This window comes from Mobula birostris, chromosome 32, assembly GCF_030028105.1.
Source record: "Mobula birostris isolate sMobBir1 chromosome 32, sMobBir1.hap1, whole genome shotgun sequence".
In the NCBI taxonomy this organism is placed as follows: domain Eukaryota; kingdom Metazoa; phylum Chordata; class Chondrichthyes; order Myliobatiformes; family Myliobatidae; genus Mobula; species Mobula birostris.
In genome coordinates this window covers 29704199-29722809 of record NC_092401.1, presented here as the reverse complement: position 1 = coordinate 29722809, position 18611 = coordinate 29704199, and the positions used below count along the sequence as shown (strand labels likewise).

Below are 18611 nucleotides of genomic sequence, written 5' to 3'. Positions count from 1 at the left end.
TGCTCCATTAGTATTTAATACAAAACAAAAAATAAATTCTATTAAAAGCTTTATTGAACTGCATCTTGCACTGGTTGTCATTCAGATGTTTTTTTTTTGTTAAAAACACATCCACAAAATTAAGACAATTAAAAGGAAAATTTCAAACAGATAGAAACCTTTTGATAATGTAAGGCTGCCCAGGAAACTTTACTTAAAAATAATAAAAACCATTGTCCAGCATTTAGAGTACACGGTTTATTGGTGTGAAATTGTTGGGCAGCATTCAGAGCTCTCTGCATTACACTAATTTATAATTCCAATTGCAACTGGGTTACTACACATCAAATTTGACAATGTTATGGATTTTCAAAATCTCTCAATAGGTTGTGATCTTCGTCACAGGGCATCTGTAACATGCTGAGGATATAACCTTGTAAAACAGTGAATTGAACCAGCATGAGAAATACTGAATTACTCAGCATTTTGTGTGTGTTGAGTTGAACCAGCAAGCTCTTTCAACTGGAAGGCTGAGGTTTGAAGCCTTGGTACAGATTCAAGAACAACTAACTGAACATGACAGAAACTGTGGCTCAAGTTAAAAGTTTATAAATAAAAGGTTTAATGTACAGCAATCTATAAAGGATTCTATGGTACTGGGAATGGATAAGGGAAATTTACTAAACCTCCTGGCCAATGCTGGTCAACATTGACTAAAATAAAATGATTTGGTCACAATTCATTCACTTGGACTTTTCCACCAGCTGAACTTTGGGCTCACTAGCAGTAAGATTACAAAGGAACGTCAATAAGTGGATGCAAGAGATTCTGGAAATGTGTTATTTAAAAATAAGTTCACATGGTTCTTGAATATCTTCTGGCAAATGATAATTCTTGCTGGTGTTTGTATTCCATGGGAATAACTAAGTCCACTTTGCTCAACAAATCTTGCTGAATGGCAGCAAACCATTCAAATAGCACATTCAACCCAGCTCAACTCTTACAAGTGAAGCAGTAACTGCCGGCCACTGGGAAAAGGATGTAGCATTCCCCCTCCTGGCCCTGCAGTTAACGTGAGATGCTACATTCCCTTTGACTACTAGCCTGGCTCAGCTCAAATTGAACTAGAAGCTCTCATGATGACTACGGCTAAACCAATGTGCTGCATTTCTCCACGAACATGCCAGCCCAGTTTTAAAAATAATTTAAGCACATTGACGAAAGCAGCAGAGAAAGGAACTTCTCACACCTACTCAGTGCCCAAGTGGGAGTGAATCCCAAATGCCTTAGAGAGGCAATGACTGTGTTAGGGTCCCTCCTTGGAAAAGAATAGACTGAGCACTACTAAAATCATCACCTGTGCCACTAGCTGAAGAACAGGGTTAGCTGTACATCATTGTTTGAATGGATCAGAATTAAGTCAGGAAGCAGAATGATTTCCATTTATTAGGGAAGCAATAAGATGAGAGCAGAAACTTTACTGAAAGATTGAAGAGATGTATCACATTCTCTTCCTAAAGAGGTTTTTAGAACGTGAAAGAATGTGAACTGTCTCAGAAGTTAAGAGGATAAAAACAGTGAGGGCAGAGGAATTGAGCATCAGCTCCGCTATTGCAGAACAGAGTAATGGGCCAGAGCCTCCTGCCTGCTGAGCGATAAGTCTGTTCTCCCCACCAAGCATTGTGGCCAGGAAACTTCCCTTCAGGAGGCACAGACTCGCATCTCACTTCAGATCTCACTTTTAATCCTCAATTTACATTAGTGCTGCTACGATTACAACATTGAGATTGGGCTTTTTACAGGGCAAGTCCAAGCAGGTCCAGTAGGAGTCTGACATCATTTTAGAAAAAAAGAGCAAAAAGTGCTAAACGCAAATTCTTGACTTAAGACTTCTCTCAGTATGAGGGAAGATCCCAAATCCTTAACTCCAGAGCTTAGAGAAACAGCCATTACTTATCAAACATGCACTTTAACTGTGATCTGTAAATACAAAAAAAAAATCCAATACACTTAGTTTTTTGACCATCTTTCTTTCTTCCCGTCTTCTCCACACTGGAATTTAGTATAGGCAAAACAAAATAAATAGTTCAGCTCGTGTAGTAATACAAGCTTTCTAATTTGCAAATATTTAACCTTAAATATTTAAGTGCTTAGTGTCATGAGTTAAGATTAAGTTAACCCTCATTTCTCTCAGCACTAGGACAAATCCTTGGATAAGAAGCTCTTGAGTATTAAATAAGGATGAGAACAATTCTTAAGCCAGCCCAGAAGGCTCATATTTAAGACCTTCTTCATCCCTTGATTTTACTCCTCCTTAGGACACACACCTGAGAACAGTTTAATTGAATTAAACAAATTTACCATTGAAGATTTACTTACCAAAATGCATTTAACAGATTCTAGCATTCACTCCAGGGCTGCCTGGAGAACAGCAGAATGTCACTAACTTTTACCTTCCTCTGCTCAACCCAGCAGTGAGGCACAGAAAAAGCCTAATTTTCTGCACCCCTAATGTAGATGATCTCCTTTATAACCAAACGGCAATAAGTGCACAAATACAGAAAAAGAACCTTGGTGTGTGTATAAATGTAGCACCAGGACAGTGAAAAAGGTCACTCATTATCAAAGAATATCCAGTGCAGATGAAAAATTTATTCTAGGTTTCATTATAAATTTTAGATGCCAGATATTTGTCATTTGTAGCTCAAGTACAGACGTTTGTAAAATAGCCAACTGTTCCTCCATCTGTAGCTTCTCCATCTCATTTGGTCGATTCAAACACATGACACTACTCCCAAAGATTTGTTGTCCCACTAGTCAGAATACTTGACTAAAACAATTGAAAGTGAACAAGCAGCAGAGGGCGGTTAACCTAGTGCTTTATCGGATTAGATTGGGTGACTTTTTGTTAACCTCACCTCCAAGTCAAACAAAATCCCATTCCACCTTGAGCAGTTACTGATCCCCATTTGGGAAATCAGACTGCAGAGACAATACTCAATGTGCACTTCCTGGTCCTTAAATGAAACCAAATGCAATGAGCTTAACTGCTGACAATCTGTTTTACCAGCCCTGTGGTGTTTCATTTGCTGTAGGATTTGTCTTTTCCCTCAGAATTACTGACCATAGGCTTCACCAACCTCTATAAAAATATGACTGATGCATTTGTGGAGAAAACGATTCACTATGTTTACTAAATTTAATAATAAAATTAATAATAATTTAATATTAGTATTCCCCCCCACCTTCTGGATTCAGACACCATTAGGTGGCACCATCAGACATTCACCACATCCCTACAGCTTACTTGTGTGTCACTGCTCATGCACCAGACTAAATTTTGAGTATTAACATTTGAGCCCAAAGTCGTTCATATCCATCATCTATTTTCCAGAGTAGACAAGAACCACTTAGGATTGGTAGCTAAATTTTCCCGTTCCCTACTGTATGCATCTTCACCACCACGACTATAGCAGAGATCCAGATGTTCTTGCAAAGCCCAGGGATCATTCTTATGATCCATCTGATTGTTTTCCATTGCACAGGGCGAAATGACGTTCAACCAGCTCCCCTTCCCCAAACTCAGTATCTGCAATGAGGACATGAACAACTTAAAACACACAAATCTGGATGTCCAATGCAGTAAAATAAACATTCTGAAGTACCATTCTGGTAAGAGGTTTTTAACAAGTTTCTTCATTACAATTTAACAAGTCAGGAAAATATGATTCTATAAAGCCAGGGCAGCATGTCTACAAGGATATTCAGGTGTACCACACTAAAGTCCTGAAACTTCATAACAATGGTGGCTAAAAGGTGAAACCCAATAATGACAGAGCAATTAGGTTTTCCACTGTAATGCATGGTCTCTGCTAGACCAAGATACCACATCGAGGTCGGTGTAACCTAAAATAAAAAATGGTCATAGGAATCATTATTAAATTTAGAGTCTATGGTCATATTCAAGGCAGAAGCTCCGATAGACATCTTTAACTGCTACTGACATGTAACAAAGTAATATGTAAAATGTTGCTAGCGTTAAAGTGTTTAACGGACTAGCTTTACAACGTTAAGACCACAAATTCTCCAAACATGTCACAACTGCTTTGTAGTAGAATCGCTACTTTGATTTGAACTATATACTTCCTGTTGAAGACCATTATGTTAGAAGTGAAAGCTGACCCTCCACTGGAAGAAACTCCAGCTGGCACAGGGCAGCTGTGGGTCAAGTCTCAGGTCAATGGCTTATTTTAGAGGGTATAGGTAAACAAGAAGGGAAGGAAGGCAAGTCAAAGTTGAAAAGCAATTGTGTAAAGGTTGCAATAGCAAGGATTTAGATTCAAATAGTTTGCTCCACAAACCCAGCTTTGATACAAGGACTGTGTAGTCAGTATAACTCAAAATGACATCAACAAAATAATCCACACCTGGCCCAACACAATAAATAACATCCACACATCCCCTCCCCATGCTCGTTCCTACAAACATAGTGTTAATAAATTACAAATCCTGGGTTTTCTTGCATCAGTATTGAAACAGAATGAAGAAAGTCTGTTCATTTACTGGGTGGCATGTAAGGCTCGAGTAAGAGCTTGGAGAAGGTGTTGACTTTGTCAGTGCCCCTTACTTCATGAGGTAACAGAGGGAGCTTCACAATGTGGAAATCTTCGTAGAGATCCTCCATCTGGTAAGAAAGGCAAAGTTAAAAATCACCAAATCCAAAGCACATAGCACAAAACCAGTTTCAACAGGGTGGTGAAAATGGCATTCAGTACGCTTCCTTCACCAGTCAGGGCATTTAGTGAAGGGCTTGGGTCATTATGTTGCAGTTCTACCAATCACTGGTAAAACCACTTGGAGTACTGTGTACAGTTTTGGTCATCCTGTTATACGAAAGATATGACTAAACTGGTCAAGAGTGCAAAGAACATCTATCAAGATGTTGCTAGGTCTAGAGGACCTGAGTTATAGTTGGCCTTTATTCTTCAGAACATAGGAGAATGAGAGGTGAAATTAAATAAGTGTTTAAAGTTATAGCAGACATAGATAAGGTGGACAGTAAAAGCCTTTTCCCCAAGGTAGGAAAGCCCAAAACTAGGTTTAGGGTGAGAGGTGAAAGATTTAAAAGGGACCCGAGGGGCAACTTTTTTTCATGCGGAGGGTGGTGAGTATATGGAACAAGCCGCCAGGGGAAGTGGTTGAAGCAGGTACAATAGCATCATTTGTACATGGATGAGCAGGCTTTGAGATATGGACTGAGTAAGCATAGTTTTACTGAAGAACCTGTATCCATGCTGCATTACTCTATGACCACTTTATAAAATGCAGGATTGCAAACACTGACCAATTCCCCAATGCCAGAGGGCCACAGAATGAGTGACACGCTTGATGGACTACAATCACACACCTTGCTCAGAGCCTCAAGCCACCAGGTACTAAAGTACAATGGAACCCATAAACTGAAGCACAAAACTAAATTAAAATGGAATTCCGCACTTTAAGGGCGGAGCAAAGTCAAGATGGTGCTAAATGGCGACTTCTTTGCTTACATCTTTGAAAACAGCTCTATTTCTATCTTTGATACCTCTTTTTTTTCCCCTTTTCAAGGTTCTTTTGAAGACCTTGATCTGGAGTTACACTCTGATTTCGGTTCTTCTCTGGAATAGGACCTGCTCTCAGGGCCTCATGACTGACCACTTTTTGACATTCCAAGGACACAGCCTAGAAGACCAGCGAGGCTTCAGGGTGCCAGATTTTCATGGCACTGGAGATGGGCTGAACCAAGGCCGATGCCACTGACTGAGGCATCGCGGGAGAACATGGAACATCAGGTTAGCTGCTAGCTGTGTGTCCAGACCCCTGAGCCTTTCTGGGGCCAATTCTCTGGGCGCACAGCTAGGAAACAATGGCGCAACAGATTTTTTACATCTTAAATCAGTGAATTGTTTGTTATGTCGCCCCTCTCACTATGAAATGGGGCAACTTCGTTTTTGGGGGGGGGAGGGGGAGGGGGAGAGAGAGAAACAGATGGACAGACACAGACAGACACTGTGGTTTGTCAAATTACCAAGTGAATGAGTAGTCTTTGGGGTACTGCAAGTCTGTGTCTTTATTGATGCTTTGGGGCAGGCTTGAGTGCTCGGGAGGGTGCTGATGCTTTTTTACTGGTGGTGGTAAGGTCATTGTTTTGCTGCTGCTTGTGTGTGGGAGGGGGAGCTGGGGGGCTTTGGGGTTCTAACTGTCATTCATTCCTTGGGGCACTCTTCTGTTTTCGTGGATGCTTGCGAAGAAAAAGAACTTCAGGATGTATATTGTATACAATGTACCTATTGAAACTATTGAAATTCACTCTACCAGAGCCATTTAGATGTATCGCACAGTACATTACTGACACGTAACCTATCACAAACTGACCAACTGACTTCAAAGAAAACAGAAAAAAACTTCATTTCAAAATCCTTCCTCATCAATTCATGGGATTCAAGCTCAAGATTACTCGGATGGGTCCAGGAACATCTGGGATTGCACAGATACATTAAGAGGACCTTGGTTGAGAGGCAAAGTGCAAACAGCATTTGGAGGGTAGAACAATACAGGCATCACACCCACTCACTCTGTCAAGCAGAATCTATAGCGGAGTCTGCAGATCTTGGATTGGATTCAGTCATCCAAGAGGTGGGGTGAGAATCAGTCAACCTCAACCCCGAGGATAAAGGGCGCTGGATTTCCGTGGTAGTCTGCAAGGTAAGCTTCAGCCCTGCCACTAAATACGTGTCATTGTGCAAACACACTTCAGTTCTACTGAAGTCGACAGAAACAAAAGTAATGGAGCAGAGTATTAAAAGCAACCAATACCTATTCACAAATCACTTTGCCCAGGTCAAGGCTTCCTAGAGGTTTTCATCTGATAGAGCATTACAGCACAGCCTCTTCAGCCCACAATGTTGTTCCGACCTTTTCACCTACTCTAAGATCAATCTAATCCTTCCCTGCCACACAGGCCCTCCATTCTTCTTTCATCCATGTGTCTACCGAAGAGCCTGTTACAAGTCCTAAATGTATCTGCCTCTACCACCACCCCTGGCAGCACATTTCACGTACTTAACACTCTATAAAATAAAATACCTGACATCCCCCCTTTAACTTTCCTCCAATCACCTTAAAGTTATGCCTCTTGGTATTAGCCATTTCCACCCAAGGGAAAAGGTCAATGGCTGCCCACTCCATCTACGTCTCTCATCGTATACATCTCTATCACGTCACTTCTCATCTTCCTTCGCTCCAAAGACAAAATCCCTAGGTCACCCAACCTTTCATCATAAGACATGCTCTCTAATCCAGGCAGCATCCTTTTAAATCTCATTTGCATGCTCTCTAAAGCTTCCACATCTTTCCTACACAGAAACAACCAGTTTGAACACAATACTCCATGCGTGGTCTAGCCAACCTTTCACAGAGCCTCATTACCTCAAGAATACTGAACTCAAACCCCCAAAACACCATTCACCGTACCAACTTGTGTGGCAACTTTGAAAGATCTATGGATGTGTACCCCAAGATCCCTCTGTTCTCCACACTGCCAAGAATCCTGCCATTAATCCTGATAGGGAAGGTAGAGAACAACAGCACACAATCATAAGATTACAGCAATTCCAGGAAGGAATTAAGGTTAATCTAAAAATGATTAGTTCCTATTAACAGCTTTCATATTTTGATTTTCACATTAAATGCAGTCAGTCTATAATAACCCAACTATTGGCGTCAATTTAAAAAATAGCTTTATCAAGAATTTAAGCCAACTCAATCATGCAACCTAACAGTCGCAGTCTCCAATAATGTTTCCTTTACATTCGGGGTTCCCAACCTGGGGTCCATGGACCCCCTGCTTAATAGTATTGGTTCACGGCATAAAAAAGGTTGGGAACCCCATAATCTTCACCACAAGAAAATTCACGCCCGCTGTAGTGTACCTGGTCTAAGTATTTTGATTGAATTTTGTGCCGTGCCTCGCACATCCGACAAGGCTTCTCCCCAGGCTCTGGGAACACCAGTTGGTTTACGATAATGTTGTGGGTGTCAATTTTGCACTTTGCCAACTCCTGGATTAGTCGCTCTGTTTCATACAAGGATAGAAACTCGGCAATGCACACACAGATAAATGTAGTCTGCTCCTGCAAGATACAAACACAAAGACTTCACAACAACTTATCAAACGATGAATTAATCATTACAGTAAAGAGTCTCGCAGAAGATTTTGTTTCATAATGCAGTTTCTGTCACTTGGTCCCAACTTCCTTCCTGGATATCTGCGATAGCATTCCTAGAGGCAAGGGGGTTCAGATGATTGTGTGCCTAAGTCCTGGTGATTATTGGACAGGGGCTGCACTGGCACTCTCTAGGCTGCAGACAGAGCCACTTTTGGAAGAGATACTATAACAAAGCTACTCTTGCTTTCTTAGGCAGTCACAAAACTACCTTGATTCTACAATCAGGGTCACCAAAACATTACCTAAGCAATACTGCATGTTTTTTTTTGTATTTAGTTAGCAACTTTTCAATGTAGAAAAGCTGCATGTTAAAAGTGCTCAGATGGTACAGAACCTCTGAGGCTATTCAATGTCTCATGATGTACAAATGCCATCTTCCCTAAACCAGATTTCACAGGAATCTGTAGCGTTAAACTATTCTGCATTAACTGAGCTACTGTGCCTCGTGTCAGTAATCTACAGTTCAGCCAAAGTGTAAAACAATTATACAGAATAAGCACAAAACACAGAACACATTCATATACCTCTATTCAAGTCTCCTTTATCCCTGCTTGTACCTCTCTTCCTTCTGTGCTTCTTGTTTCTTAAGATGCACAATATCTAACTCATAAGAACTGTGGGGAAGTAAATTCCATGCGCATAGTCTCCACAAAAATAAGTTTTATTCTAAATTCCCTATTTAGGCTTTAAAGAAACTTCTCCAACAATGGCCTCGCAACAGAAAGAAACAATCAAAGATTGAGAGAAAAAAAACGTGTTTATCCATCCCTGTTAGAATAACCTTGAGATTTCTGGTATCATCTTCACAGATCTGTTTTTCCCATCCACAGTGCATCTACACTTATTGGATGCACCTCCTGTACCAAATAAACTTCCCACTGCTGTAGCCCACCTTCCAAGTTTGATCTGTTGTGCATTCAGAGATGCTCTTTTGTACATCACTGTTGAAACAGGTTGTTACTTGATTCCTGTTAGCTTGAACCAGTTTGGCCATTCTCCTCTGACCTCTCTCATTCACAAGACATTTTTGAACTGCCACTCACTGGATGTGTTTTTTTTTTGTTTCTCACACCATTCTCTGTAAACTCCAGCAAATCCCAAGAGATCAGCAGTTTCTGAGATACTCAAACCACCCTGTCTGGCGTCAACAATCTTTCTACAGTCAAAGTCACTTAGATCACATTTCGTCCCTATTCTGATGTTTGGTCTGAACAAAAACTGAACCTCCTGATGTCTACAAGCTTTTATACATTGAGTAGCTGCCACACAACTGGCCAATTAGATTTTTGCATTAGCAAAGCATACAGGTATACCTAATAAATTGACCACTAAATGAATATCCCTTCACGGCAACCAGAACTGTATACTTTTGATGCAACAAATCTGACACGTTTATCAAATTTTCTGGACTAGTCAATGATCTTCCTCTAGGTATGAATTCCTGCACTTGACCCGCTACATGCTATGGCATTGTTGACCCACAGCACCACTGTCTGTATTCCCAGTTCCCTTTGTTTCTCTACGCTATTTAGATTGCTTTTATCAAAAATGTAAATACTGTACTTAACTTTGTTGAAATTTGTCAACATCATCTTTTCTGCAGTTGGTACAGTCTTCCTCAGTTTTAATCCTCCATCTTTACTGGAGGCATTTGCAAATCTCAAAGAAGAGCTGGGAAGTTGATTGGTGAAAGAGACAGAAGGCCCTGGAAGAAAGAAAAGGGGGAGGAACACCAGAGGGAGGCGATGGGTGGGTAAGGAGACAAAGTGAGAGAGGGATAAGGGGATGGAAAATGGTGAAGGAGCATTACCAGAAATATGAGAGCTTGATGTTCATGCCATCAGGTTGGAGGCTGCCCAAACGGAATTCAAGGTGTGTTCCTCCAACTTAAGTATGGCATCATCATGACAGTGGAGGAGGCCATGGATGGACATATTGGAATGGGAATGGGAGGTAGAATTAAAATGGGTGGCCAATGGGAGATCCCACCTTTTCTGGTGGATATAGTGTAGCTGCTCAGTGAAGCAGTCTTCCAATCTATGTCGGGTCTCACTGCTGTACAGGAGGCTACACCAGGAGCACCGAACACAGTAAATAACTCCAATAGACTCACAGGTGAAGTGTAGCCTCACCTGGAAGGACTGCTTAGGGCCCTGGATGGTAGTGAGGGAGGTGGTGTAGGGGCAGGTAGCACTTCTTCCACCTACGAGCATAATTACCAGGAAAGAGATCAGTGAGGAGGGAGTGAAAAGAGTCACGCAGGGAGCGATCCCTGCAGAAAGCAGAAAGTGGTGGTGGAATCCTGTTGGAAGTGGCGGAAGTTTCAGAGAATTATGCGCTGGACGTGGAAGCTGGTAGGGTGGCAGATGAGGACAAGAGGAACCCTATCCCTGGCAGGGTAGGGGGAGGATTGGGTAAGGACAGATGTGCGTCAATTGGAAGAGATGCAGTGAAGAAATGGAGTGTAATGGTGGAGTAAAGGAATCCCCTTTGTTTGTAAAAGGAGGACATCTCCTTCGTTCTAGAATGAAAAGCCTCATCCTGAGAGCAGATGCGGCAGAGACGGAGAAATTGAGAAGAGGGGATGACGTTTTTACAAGTAGTAAGGTGGGACATGGTGTAGTCAGGTAGCTGTGAGAGTTGGGGGGTTTGTAATACACATCGGTGGATAAACTGTCTCCGGAGATAGAGACAGTGAGATTGAGAAAGGGGAGGGAGATGTCAGAAATGGACCAGGTGAATCTGAAAGCAAGGTGGAAGCTGGCGGCAAAGTGGATGAAGTCAACGAGTTCAGAACGGGTGCAGGAAACAGCACCAATGCAGCCATCAATGTAGCGTAGGAAAAGTGCAGGACTGTCACCGGTGTAAGTTTGGAACATAGTCTTTTCCATGTAGCCGACAAACAGGCAGGCATAGCTGGGACCCATGCAAGTGCCCATGACTACCCATTTTGTTTGAAGGAGGTGGGAGGAGCCAAAGGAGAAATTATTGAGAGTGAGAACAAGTTCTGCTATTCAGAGTTGACTGGTGGTGGAGGGGAACTGGTTAGGTCTGGTGTCCAGAAAAAAAACTGGGAACTTTGAGGCCTTCCTAGTGGGGGGGGATGAAGATTATATAGGGACTGCACATCCATAGTAAAACTGAGATGATGGGGGCCAAGGAACATGAAATACCTGAAAAGATCAGGAGCGTTTGAGGTATCACGGATGTAGATAGGAAGAGACTGAAATAGGAGGGATAAAACAGTCAAGGTAAGCCAATGAGTTTAGTGGGGCAGGAACAAGATGAAACAATGGGTCTACATGGACATGCGGGTATGTGGATCTTGGGTAGAAGGTAGAAACGGGAGGTGTGGGATGCAGGAACTATGAGGAATGTGGTGGTGGCTGGGAGTTCCCCATCGCCCCTAAGAAAATTGACTGGTAGGTTGTTCCAAGTATCTTAAAGAACTTGCCAAAGTCCTTCTGCAGACTTTGGCTATCTCGTTTGCTTCTGTCTCTCCCGGTAACTCCAGATGGTTTTGATATTAATATTAGGGCTCTGTGGATGCCATACTATCTGTTGCAGAAGTCTTTGTTCTTCTTTTCACTGAAGATAGTTCTTTAAGACCTTGGCCGTGTGATTGAGGTCATTGTCTCCCTACAGAATGAAGTTGGAACCAACCAGTCATCTCCCTGATGGTATTGTGTGATGGATGAGAACCTGAGCATTAAGGCTCCATTCATTCTGACCAGATCACCAACTTCATTTGCAGAAACACAGCCCCAAATCTGCAAGGAACTTCTGCGTGCTTCACTGTTGGTTGCAGACACTCATCCATGTAGCACTCTCCAGCTCTATGGACAAACTACCTCCTGTTTGAACCAACATTTTCATTTTTTAACTTGTCAGTCCAGAGCACTTGCTGCCATTGTTCAGCATCCCAATCCTTGTGTTATTGTGTGTAGGTGAGACTCATGGCTTTGTTTTCATCATTTTGGAGGAATGGCTTTTTACTAGCAACTTTTCCGTGAAGACCGCTTCTGACAAGACTCTAGAGGTCGGGTTCCAATGGTTTCTGTGAAATCACAGCTGATAGCAGTGCCAGACCTCTTCTGATTTAGAAGGGATGTCTGTTTGATGCATCTCTCATCTGTTGCACTCTTTCCATGGCCATCCATTGCATTTCTGGTCCTCAAACTTTCCTGTTTCTTTGTGTTTCTTCAGAAGAGTTTGGACAGCACATCTTAAAACTCTTGTCTGCTGCAAAATTTCTGCTCGGGAGACCATGCTGATGCAGGACGACCACCTTGTGTTTTGTTGCTATATTCACTCTTTCTATGGTGTAAGAATTGATGATTTGAAGGATAAACTGTCACATCTGCCACACCCTCACATTTCAGTTTGGTTGCCTTCACTCAGCTTGATTCCTTCTACATCCAGTTCTGTTTCAGTTAATAAGTTTAGTTCATTCAACTTATTATGTCATTGATCATCAGCATCTGGTTATCTTTGTTTAATCATGCTACCTATATACCTACAAAATCATCAAGTTTTTATTTGACTAGTGGTCTATTACTTAATATGTTACTTTCTTTAACAAAATACAAAAATTTCTCTAACATTTAATTTTTTGGAAGATGAATATTTGGACATCTAAAATTTGTTCTTTTGTACTGACATATTAATGCAGAAGATAAAAAATAAACATCTAAAACAAAATTTATATAAGAAATCTCGGGTGCTCAATACTTTTGAACAGTATAGTATGATTTTTAAATGATTTTCTAGGTTTCAGAATTCCATTAGTTCTCTCACCTGAGTACTTAGCATCCGTTAGTCTTGCGAGACCATGGATCTGCACCTGGGAAGTCTTCATGGAAGACCGGCAGTTGCCCATGCTGCAAGTCTCCCCTCTCCACGACACCAATGTTGTCCAAGGGAAGGGAAAGGGCCGATACAGCTTACCACCAGTGTCATCACAGAGCACTGTGTGGTTAAGTGCCTTGTTCAAGACCACGACATGCTGCCTTGGCTAGGGCTCGAACTCACGACCTTCAGGTCGCTAGTCCAATGCCTTAACCACTTGGCCACGTACCCACTCAGCAGTGCCCTGCATATGTATTTAACTGATTAAATATTGGCACAAGTGAATTCAGCAGTACACTTTGACCTGCCACTTCTCTTTATTATCCTCTAGATAGCTATATACTGAAAGAAACCAACAAGGATATCACAACAGAAGGAAGAAAGCCCAGCAGTGTATCCACCACTCAAGATTAACAAGGCCAATTGTAATATCTCATTCATTTCCCCAGACAAAATAAGCACAGCAAAGGTTAAAGATTTCAACACCAACACATGGCTTAATGTGACTATTTCTTTTAGAAGAATATAGCCTGGGATCATTCAGTGAAAAATAATGTTTTAGATAGTGAAAAAGTGAAATTGTTTGGACCTGTTCATATGTTGTGCAATCTGTTGATATTCAATTTGTCGAAGTCCAATTAAACTCTCTTCTGCTGCACATCTCTGCCAAATTTGTACTACATTCTGACTTAAATTGCAGTCCATTCACTAGTATTATCAGATGTATAAAAGAGGCCAGAGCCCTACAGGGAGCTGAACATATCTAGCTGGTATAAACACACAATGTGCTAAAGCTAAAGAGTAGTTTACAACTATAACATTTTGGATGACTGGTCATCCTAACAGATTTCACACCATGTACTCTAATCTGATCAACCTTGCAGTAACAAACGCAGACTTCCCACTATCACCCAAATATTTGTAGCTACAATCTTATATTTTGGCACCATTTATTTTTGTAACATAAATTCTAGGTCTTGCACAGTACTGCTACCACAACACTACAAATTTCACAACACATCAGTGACGATAACCCTCATTAGAGTACAGCACAGAAAAAGGCCCTTTGACCCATCTAGTCCATGCCGAACTATTATTCTGCCTAGTTCCATCAACCTGGATCATAACCTCCCATCCATGTACTCATCCAAACTACTCATAAATTCTATAATCGAATCCGCAACTACCACTTCTGCTGGCACCTTGTTCTACACTGCTACACTCTGAGTGAAGAAGTTTCCCCTCAGGTGCCCCTTAAACATTTCACCTTTCACCCTTAACCCATGACCTCTAGTTCTAATCTCCTACAACCTCAGTGCTAGCACTTACTTTAAACATACACCTCAATTTTGTATACCTCTATCAAATCTCCCCATCTCTCTCCTATGCTCTAGGGAATAGTCCCAATCTGTTTAACTTTTCCCCTATAACGCTGGTCCTCATGTCCCGGCAATATCCTTGTAAATTTCCTTTGTACTCCTTCAATTTTATTGACATCTTTCCTGGCTAATATCAAGTGATGCTGATATTCAAGGGACCAAAATCCACTGGCTGACTGATATGTATATACTTTTGTTTGAAGACACTGGCAGGAAAGAATGAGCGCTAAAGAATCTTTATTGCTGAGATCTATGTGTTAAGGGTTTAAACAGAAAATCCACGGCGTAGCTCAGATAAAGAGATAACTTCAGTTCAATTATTAAAACTCGCCAACATTGATTTGATGTTAAATTACACGACAGTTACCGGGTCTTTAAACTGCTCACTGACTGAACGAATGACAGGCAAGGTCTCTTCCAGCTTTGATGCCAGTTGATCTGCATTCATATCACCGAGTCCAAGCATACTGCACATCTGAAATGCAGGCATTGATTAAGCACACTGACTCTACAGCCAAATGTTACAGAATTCACCGACTATGCAAGTGACAGTTATTCAGAGAAGGTTATAGACTACAGTCATGTTAATCCTTTTAACTGAAGTGACTGTGATATTTTAAGAGTTGGACTGCAAAGAACTCTAGTTACTTTCATTTTAAAATGTCATTGTTAAATGATGAAAATTAAATTCAGTCTTTCAAAGCAGGTTTTTCCCCATACAAGTACACAAGACACACACATCCCCAAAACCAACAAGCTCAGAAGGGAAATCCGAGCCGTTGAGGTGTAATGATTTTAAAAGACAAAAGAAAAGCATCAGCTAATGCTACAGAAAGTACACAAGACCATAAAGAGCAGAATTGGGCCATTCAACCTATCAATCATGGCTGATATATTTTCCCTCAACCCCATTCTCTTGCCTCCTTTCTTCCTGTAACCACTGATGCCTTTATTAATCAAGAACCTATCAACCTCTACTTTAAATGTCTTTGCCTACACAGATGTTTGTAGCAATAAATTCCAGATTCATCATCCTCTGACTAAAGAAATTCCTCATCTCTCTTCTAAAGAGAATTCCTAGTCTGAGGTTATGCCCTCTGGTCCTAAATTCTCCCACTACTAGAACCATCTTTTGGGCGCCCGCTCTATCTAGATACTGAGGTATGAAACCGGTAGCACGCCAATTATGTGCAGATTAAGGTGGAAGATAAATTGCATGGATGCCATCATTTATCATTTGTCATCCATCCATTATATCACGTGATTCTCAAAGTTTTCTTTTTGGACATGAAGACACTCAGGACATCCCTTAAAAAACAACACCCATAAAATGGCACAAAGTCAGCAGTGTATTAACTGTTCGAGGACAACAGCCCACAGGTTTAAATGTGATTCAGCTCTGTCTACGTACAGCAGAATGATTTATCATTTGCATAACATCGGAGGTGTTCTGACTGCAAGAGCTAGAAGGGTCATCATGGTGTTGCAACAACTTAACCTAAAGTTTTACATCGTTTTTAGGAGCCATTGGGTAGAATGCCTCAGATTAGATTAGATTAGATTATGAGGACACGCGGTCCTCTTTTATTGTCATTTAGTAATGCATGCATTAAGAAATGATACAATATGCCTCAGGAACAGCATAAAAAGTGAATTTGACACAGAAAAATCTAGTTTCTAAAATCAAACATCCATAAAGTGGTACATTCTTAGAAAGGCACATGTATGAAAGAAAAGAGGAGGGCTGTGGAAGGGAAGGATTAGATTGATCTTAGTGTAGATTAAAAGTATGGCACAGCATTATACTCTTTTAAGCTCCCTGTTAGAAAAGTGTCATAGCTGACTTCAACTTCCCTAATATTGACTGGCACCTAACATTAAGGCACAACAATCTAAGTTTTAAACTTAATGTTTAATCTTGTCTCACCTAATGCTTTTTCCTCCTCCCAGTGGAGAACTCTTGGTGAAATAAGGCTTCCACTGGACCTGAGTCTTATAACAATGCTATCCACCTACAGACAAACTCATGAGCTGATGAATGGCACCAGGAACAAGAATCTTGTTGGATTTCATTTCCATCCATTTCCTAACCATGGACATCTAACCCTGCTGTAGCACTCCCAAAAGCACTGTGATTATATTAATGCCCTGGACCAACCCTAACCAGCAACCACCACCACACCATCCCCCCTCGCCCCACACACAACCTTACAACTCCTTTCAGAGACCTTTTTGTGTACAGGCATACACCAGAAAACTCTGCCTTATAGTCATAGAGAACTACAGGACAGAAACAGGCCCTTTGGCCCATCAACTTTCTCCTGGATCACACCCCATCAATTTTCTTATCCAAGCTTGCCTTAAATGTTGAAATCGAACCCACATCCATCACTTCTGCTAGCAGCTTGTTCCTCACTCACACCCCTCTGCGTGAAGTAGTTTCCCTTCATGTTCCCCTTAAACATTTCACCTTTAACCCATGGCCTCTAGTTCTAGTCTCCCCCAACCTCAGTGGAAAAAGTCTGTTTGCAATTAACCTAGCTATATCCCTCATAAAGAAAATTAAACAATTTTAACAACCATTAATAGTTATATAGCTTAACTAATTTCAAACATGAGTTCAGTCTACCTGAGAGATGAAAGGACTGATCTGATTCTTAATCTGCATCAGCCTCCCGAGACCCCTCTCAACAATTGTTGGGAAGTTCAAAAGTCGCAGTGTGTGTCCTGTCGGCGCTGTATCAAACACCACCACTGAGAAATTCATTCCTTTCACCAGTCTGTAAATTAGATGCAAACAGTTATTAAACCCAGAAAACCCTTCCAAAGGAACATACACTATATAATGGAGAAACTCAATAGGTTAGGCAGCATCTATGGAGGGGAACATATGGTCAACGTTTCCGGCCGAGACACTTCATCAGGATTGAAAAGGAAGAGGAAGAAGCCAGACTAATTAATGTTAATTAATTTGTGTTTATCAGCCTGTAGCCCTGCATGTTATTTGTAGCTTTACTCTGCAGGCACATACTGTCTGATATATGCGGAGGGAATCTGTCACAATTAATTACTCTTAAAGAGCATGGCAGAGCATAATCTTTCACAATTGATGAAAATAGTTATTGAACAAAAGGTGTGCTAAACCAGGAGACTGTTGCAAAGGAACATAAGGCATTGGAGGAACTCAGCAGGCCAGGCAGCATCAATGGAGGGAAATAAAGTCAACGTTTCAGACCAAGACCCTTCATCATGACCGGAAAGGAAGGAGAAAGAAGCCAAAAGGGCCTTGGCACAAAACACCGACTGTCAATTCCTCTCCATAGATGCTGCCTGACCTGCTGAATTCCTCCAGCATTTTGTGTGATCTTCTGGATTTCCAGCACCTGCAGAATCTCATACTTGACTCTTCCAAAGCTGCTTTCTGCATCGGGTTGGAAACCCTTGCACATAGATTTTACACTGCCAGTCCAAAAAAAAAATCTACCTATCTCGTAACTCAGACTCTCAAATACATTTCACAGAATAAGCAGTGGGATGGCAGTCATGCTGCTAGGGCTTCTCTCTTTGGCGTGAAGGAGAATCAGAGGTGACTTGACAGACCTGTACATGATAAGGGGCATAGATACAGTGGGCAGCCAAAGACCTTTTCCCAGGGCAGAATTGGTTAATACCCAGGTGGGGGGGGGGGAGGGGGGGCAGCCATAAGAGCATAACTTTAATGTGTTTGGAGGAAAGTATCGGGGGGGGGGAGGGGGGGGGGAAGAGGTTTATCAGAGAGCAGTAAGTGTGCCAGGAGTGGTAGGGCAGATACATTAGTAGCATTTAACACTCTTAAATAGGTACATGAAAGAAAAATGGAGGGTTAGATTGGAGTAGGTTTAAAACATCAGTACAACATTGTGGTCTGAAGGGCCTGTACTGTGCTGTATGCTCTAAAATCTCAAAGGGTTGTGATATAGTGTGCAGCAATGAAACCCACATATTCATGCCACTGTTAATGTTGGGGTGTATGGGATATCCTAGGAGGGGTAACAGCTCCAATGAAGGGGGTTTCATGTCCAATCTGGGGCAACTCACTCACCTTTGGTCTCCACCCTACACTCAGTTCTCATCGATGGCTCTAAGTAGCTGTTTGCAT

At 41.5% G+C, this 18611-nt stretch overlaps 1 protein-coding gene across 1 annotated transcript in view; it reads right to left on the bottom strand.

Annotated features, from left to right (window-relative positions):
• Positions 1 to 222: 222 nt before the first annotated feature.
• The window catches only part of get3 (guided entry of tail-anchored proteins factor 3, ATPase), a 36583-nt gene continuing 18194 nt past the window's right edge, over positions 223 to 18611 (bottom strand). The window contains exons 4-7 of the mRNA XM_072248529.1: positions 17103 to 17253; positions 14841 to 14948; positions 7950 to 8150; positions 223 to 4663 (exon numbers count right to left, since the gene is read on the bottom strand). Coding sequence (XP_072104630.1) covers positions 4535 to 4663; positions 7950 to 8150; positions 14841 to 14948; positions 17103 to 17253 — 589 coding nt within the window. The 3' untranslated portion in view covers positions 223 to 4534. The remainder of the gene's footprint in view (positions 4664 to 7949; positions 8151 to 14840; positions 14949 to 17102; positions 17254 to 18611) is intronic.